Here is a 6,216-nt window from a genome sequence, read left to right on the forward strand (position 1 = left end):
CGTAGTGACGAGGATGGTGGGTATTACAGGTTACTAAGTTTTCCTTTGGCTATTCAATTCTGGTTTTTCGAGTGTTGCCCGTACGTTATTGGGAAACTTTCGTTGTACTCAAATGTTGGCATTCCAAGGATTTTGAATTGGCCTAAACTACCCAAGGACAAGGAGGGTCAGGTGAAAATGGATGTCATGAACACCCTCATTTTCGATCGGTCTTTGAAAGAGGTAATTCTGTTATTTTTTACACTATTTCTACTGTTGTTTTAATGTTGTTTTTGTGTACATTAGTTATACTTTATGTTTTGATTGTTGTTGTTATTTTATAATTTCAGTTTCATGTGCATATTTTTTTTTTTTGGTTTTTGTTGTTTCAGTTAAAATTACGAAACATCACTCCAACTTCTGTTGAGAGATTGAGTTTGAGCCTTACTGATTTTTTCTCTGGTGAGACTACTCCCGATGCTGTCAAATTCAAAATTAAAGGGGGTTCCAAGTCTGTTGGTCAACCTGGCTTGATGGGTGCTTCTTCATCATCTGCTCATGAGAATGTCTCCCGAGTTGAGTTTGAGGAATTAAAAAAGAGTCTATCTGTTGTTGTCAGCCAGCAAGGGATACTTATGAAATACATTCTTTGAGATGAACAAGAAGTTGGACATTCTTATTGAGGTGTTTTTTTAATTGTCTTTACTTTTTTCTGTTATTTTTTTAGTAGTGTTTTTATGTTGTTTTATACAGTAAATTAATTTTTTAAGTTTTTTTTGTTCTCAGTCATCCCAAGGTGGTCATACTCACAATGGATCTCAGTCTGAAGATGCTTTTCGTTCTTCAGAAAATGAGGATGATGAAGATTCCACTTCAGAGGAAGATGAGGATGATAAAATCGAGGATGACAAAGGAGATGAACAGCATGACGATGAAACTGATGATAATGATGATGATGATGATCTTGATGGAGCTGGTATTGGTGCTGGTCATGATGAGGCTCACACGGGGGATGTTCGTAATGATGAGGGTGTTGTTGTCCCTGAGGTTGTTTCGAGGGATGATGATACCGGCAAGGTGGATGATGCCAAGAATTCTGACCCTCTGGAACCTGTTGCAGAGATCAAACAGGTGTATTTCTTGTTTGGCCATCATTTTTTTTTTGTGCCCTTTGTGTGGATTTTGTGTTTTGAGTTTGTTTTAATAGTTTTTTAATGTTGTTTTTGTTGTCAGCCTGAACAGTCTCAAGGTGGGGAGGAGAACATTGATGTTGATGCAACAATTGCATCTGCTGTTAAAGCTGTGGAGAATTTGGTTTGTATTTCTCTTTTTTTTTTCTTTGTAATTTGTGTTTATATGATATTCTATTGTTGTTTTAATAGTGTTTTGATTGTACTTTTTGAAATAAAAAATAAGGCTTCTTTTTTTCCTTTTTCTTTTTTAGATTGGTTCCTCAACTCATGTCCCTGCTTCTGTTGAGACTTCTGAGAAGACTGATCTTGAAATGGTTGTTTTTCAAGAGACTCCTATTTTACGTCCTCAAAAGAGGGATCGGAAGAAAGGAGCTGTTTTGAAATCTCCATTCATTGAGCTTGCTTCTGGTGCATCTAAATCAGGTTCATCCTCAGTTTCTCCTGATGATTCTGTTTATAAGGTCGTTAAATATGTGCGTGGTTTGTGCCCGTTGGACAACAAGATTGGTGAACCTGTCGATCCGCAATTGGAAGCTGAGTTTGTCACGTGGGTTGATACAGGTCTTAGAAAGCATAAATCTAAGTAAGTATTTTTGTAGGTGTTTTCAGTTATATATCTCTTATTTTTTTCCATTTAGTTTTTAATTTTTTATTTGTGTTTTAATATTTTTTTGTTTGTTTTTTTTTAGCACAACAACTAATGTGTATTGTAAGGGTAAGGACACAATATTTTCGCCATTTCGTTTTGGTGTTGAGGACATTAGCAACAAGATGTGGTTTCACAACCTTGCCTACCCTAATTGTTTCCTTACCAATTCTGTAAGTTTTTTTTTTATTATTATTATTTATATATTTTTGTTGTTTTTTTTTTTTATGTTTTTAAGTGTTGTTCTGTTAGTTTTTTTATAAGTTTGAATGATTTTTTACTAAATTTTTTTTCTTGTACAGCACATTGACATTATTTTCTACTATCTTCGTAAGAAAATAATGTACTCAGCCGAGCCGAAAATCAAAGTCACCACAACTGATTGCCTTTTTTGTTCTAGCATAACAAGTTTGTATGAGAAGTTTGTTGAGAAAAACAACGATATATCGGTGTTGTCTCTTTCTCACAATGTGGCCCAGTACATCCAAGGTGGTAAGATATTATGTGCCACTCCTTGGCATTTGGTTGATCATGTTGTTATGCCTATCAATGTAAAATTACAGGATCATTGGATTTGTGGTCGTCTAAACATAGTTGACAGGCGGATATATCTGTACAATTCATTGCGTTCTGGAAGGTATATGACAGCTGCAAAAGAGGCTTGTAAGCCTTTTTCTGTTATTTTACCATATTACTTCTCTATGTTAGACTTCAAAGGCCTTCGCAACGAAGCTAAGTTTAGCACGATGGAACCGTTCCCTATTGTTGTTGTTGATGGTTTATCCGAGCAGGTCAGAGCGTAAGTTTTATGTATAGTGTTCAATGTTTTTCACTGTTTGTTTGTATTGTTATGTTTTTATTATGTGACTTTGATTTTTATTAGTGTTCTCATAGTGTCTGTTTTTGTGTTTTCTTATTGTTTTTTTTCCAGTGATTGTGGTGTTTTTGTAGCATCATTTGCTGAGTATTTCATTGATGGCAAACCCATCCCATCCTCTGGTTTTGATGTGGAAATTCACCGCGATCGTTTGGCTGTGTTATTTTATCAATATGGCATGAAGAAGCAACTTGAGAACATTGAAAGTGAATACGAGGCCCCTCCCAACCTTCCCAAGAAGTGATTTGTTTTTTCAATCAGACTGTCATTGTTCTTATGGTTTTTTAATGTTGTTTGTATGTTTTTTTATGTTGTTTTCGAAAAACAAACATTGGTGTTCTGTTATGTTTTCTTACGTTTTGTGTGGACAATATGTAATCTTTATTTTTGTATGTTTTTTTTTCTTCTTCTTATGTACAAACAAGTTGTTATTTTAAATTTGTTAGTATTTTCATTTCACATCCCTTCTTTTTATGTTTTTTTTTCTTATAGTTTCTCTGTTTTTTTGAATACAAATATTCATTTTAGTATTAAAAACACAAACTGTTTCAATAATAAACTTCATATATATATTCAATTTAGTATCCAACATCTTTTAATATCCAATCTAAAGTATCATCAAATCCCAATGTAATCAATGTTTTCAAATAAAAACTGTATTCCCTTCGTATTTTAGAAATTTAAATTCCTCAATATCTCATTCTCAAAACGTATGTGTAGTTTTCTTTTGTTTTCCACTGTTGTTCTGTTGTTGTTTTTATTCCCTTCTACGTCTTCTGCTGCATGTTCTTTTGTTATGCCCCAGTTCACCACATTTGCTGCACTTGTTGTGTTGATCCTTTTCCCATCCAGCCTTCCTTCTTAATGTTTTTGGTCTTCCTGATTTTACTCTTTCATGCGGAGGCAAGACTATAATATTCTTCACTTCTTCCGGTACCTCCCACTCACTTTGGTGTCCTATTGGGTAAACTGTCCTTGAATAAGTTGCCAGCCAATTTTTTTTGTGTAGTAATCTGAACAGTAGGTGTACGGGTCCATGCTCATCTCCCTCATCACGGCCACAGCGTGCCCGCTTGGCATTTCATCTATTTGGAACCTGTTGCACGTGCATGTTCTTTTTTCTAGGTCTACTTCCCACGATTCTTTTATTCTTGTTACCTCAAACAAGTAATTTGTTGTTTCTTTAACCTGTTTTAAATTTTATTACAAAAAAAAAAACAAACATAGCTGATATTGTTACAACAACAATACAAAACTATTAAAACAACACTACAACAACACATTTACTTACTGTTTTTTTTTTTTAAAAAAAAAGAAGCATAATTAATATGTTACCTCCAGATTCAATGAGTATGTGTAATTTTTCAGCAGTATGTCTTCTCCAGTTGGTGATAGCTTAGTGAAGGTGTTGTGTGCTTTTGTCCTATTAGTATGCGTCCATTGTTGCACCAATGCTCTCAAGCATTCTAGCAGCGTTGTAATTGGTAGCTCCCTTGCTGCCAAATTTGCAGCGTTCAGTGATTCTGATATGTTTGAGGTCATTGTAGAATACCTCTTGTTTTGGCTATGAATTCTTGACCACTTTTCATAACCGACTTTTTTTAGGTAAGGTCTTATGCGTTTGTCCAATCCATCCAATTCAGCCATGTGGAACTCGAATTGCTTTTCTGTGTAGGCTTTGACTGCTCCAAAGAATGGCAGATTGTATTTGGCAGCATGTTGATTGAAGCTTGTTTTAAGGTTGCTCAAAATGTGGTAACCGCAGTAACTGTGTGTAATTTCTGGATAGATTTCTCTTGCTGCTTTGATGAGGCTTTCATTCCTGTCTGAAATTAGGCATTGGTGTTCCCGGACCCCATACGCTTCTTTAAATTTTTTGAAGAACCATTTCCAAGATTGGTCATTCTCAGAATCTGTAACACAAAACGCTAGTGGAAAAATATGACCTGCTGCATCTTGTGTGCATGCGCACAACAAAGTTCCCCCATAAGCTGCTTTGAGGAACGTTCCGTCCATAACAACTATCGGTCTGCCTGCTCCCCACCCTTTTATGGATGCATCCAACGCCATGAAAACAAAGAGCAAGCTGTTGTCTTCTGTTGTTTTCAGATCGACAAATGATCCCGGGTTTGTTTTTTCCACCATGTGTAAGAAACTCGGTATTAGGCCGTACGAGTCACTAGCATTACCTCTCAAGTCGTTTACTGCATGTTCCTTACTTCTCCAAGCTTTCATATAGTTCATTTTGATGCCATACCTGTATTTCAACTCCCCTTTTATGTATATCGGTGTTGCCTTTGTCTTTATGTTCAAGAACTTCGGTTTTATGCATTCCCCTATCAGTTTCGACGTTGCTTGCCTTTGGTCTTCATGCCTAATATTTATGGGGCATGTGTGGATATTTGAGAACCTATTAAAACAAAAACAACATTAAAAAATTATTAAAACAAAAACAACAAAAACAACATTAAAAAACTATTAAAACAAACCTGTTGCAGAGATCAAACAGGTGTATTTCAATACAAAGTGTGGAAAAAGGGCATTTGTTCAGGTTGACAACAAAAACAACATTAAAAAACTATTAAAACAAACCTCCTGATTATGAATGTGTTTGTTGGGCCATTTCTCGATGCTCGTAGTGACCAGTTGCAGCTTTCGTAAACACATTTCAGACTGTACTCTTGAGAGCAGGACTTCCACACTTTTTACTGAAAGTTGTTTTTTATTGCGTAGTAGCTGAGGACATTCTTTAGAGTTTCTTTGTCTTTGTATGCCTGTCCTTTTTCCACTTCGGGGTGATGCTTGTCTGTTATTAACTTTGCATTGTTGATGTCGATTTACGGATCCGGTTTTTACCGGTGTTTTCAAGTTTTTCTACCATTTCTTGAAGCAGCATTTGCATAGTCAATTATGTCGAATTTGTCGTTCTCATCTTCTATTGTTTCTGATTGTTCCCCTTTTTCTGTTTGCTGTCCCGTTGTGTATGATTCTGTTGTTGTTATGTTGTTTTCAAGCGTTGTTGTGTTGTTTTCGATCATTGCCACATTATATTCATACGGTGTTGTTGTGGATATCAAATTTGGTGTTGCAGCAGGTGTTGTGTTGTTGTTGTGCTGGTTGACGCATAGTGGATATGTGGTGAAATCTGTTTCCTTGATTTTCAATTCCAAGTAAAAGTAGAGGCTTCGATCGTTGCATATTTTGATCGGTGGTATTCCTTCTTTAGCTTGGTACTGTATTTGTAGTGTTGTGCTGGTGTTTTCGCACCCCAATGAAGTAAGCAGTATTTGCAGTAGCTCTTCGTAGTTGCATTTTGTTGGTATGAATTCTCCACTAGCCACATAGTTCACATAATTGTGATCTTCATTCCATTGTCCATTGCTCTTGATGAGTACTGGTAGACATTCCATTACCTGTCATTCCAGTGTCTTATTTCATGTTAAAACAATAGTACAACAACAGTAAAACAATAGCAAAACAACAAAACAAAACAACAAAACAAAATCAACAAAAAAATGATA

At 35.6% G+C, this 6,216-nt stretch overlaps 1 protein-coding gene across 1 annotated transcript; it reads left to right on the plus strand.

Moving 5' to 3' along the window:
• Positions 1-931: 931 nt before the first annotated feature.
• LOC133032519 (uncharacterized) lies at positions 932-3,151 on the plus strand. Its single transcript, XM_061106491.1, has 4 exons — positions 932-1,293; positions 1,424-1,755; positions 1,862-1,991; positions 2,121-3,151. The coding sequence occupies exons 2-4, from the start codon at positions 1,484-1,486 to the stop codon at positions 2,619-2,621; spliced, it is 903 nt and encodes a 300-aa protein (XP_060962474.1). The 5' UTR covers positions 932-1,293; positions 1,424-1,483; the 3' UTR covers positions 2,622-3,151.
• Positions 3,152-6,216: the final 3,065 nt, after the last annotated feature.

Source organism: Cannabis sativa, chromosome X (assembly GCF_029168945.1).
Source record: "Cannabis sativa cultivar Pink pepper isolate KNU-18-1 chromosome X, ASM2916894v1, whole genome shotgun sequence".
Taxonomy (NCBI): Eukaryota; Viridiplantae; Streptophyta; class Magnoliopsida; order Rosales; family Cannabaceae; genus Cannabis; species Cannabis sativa.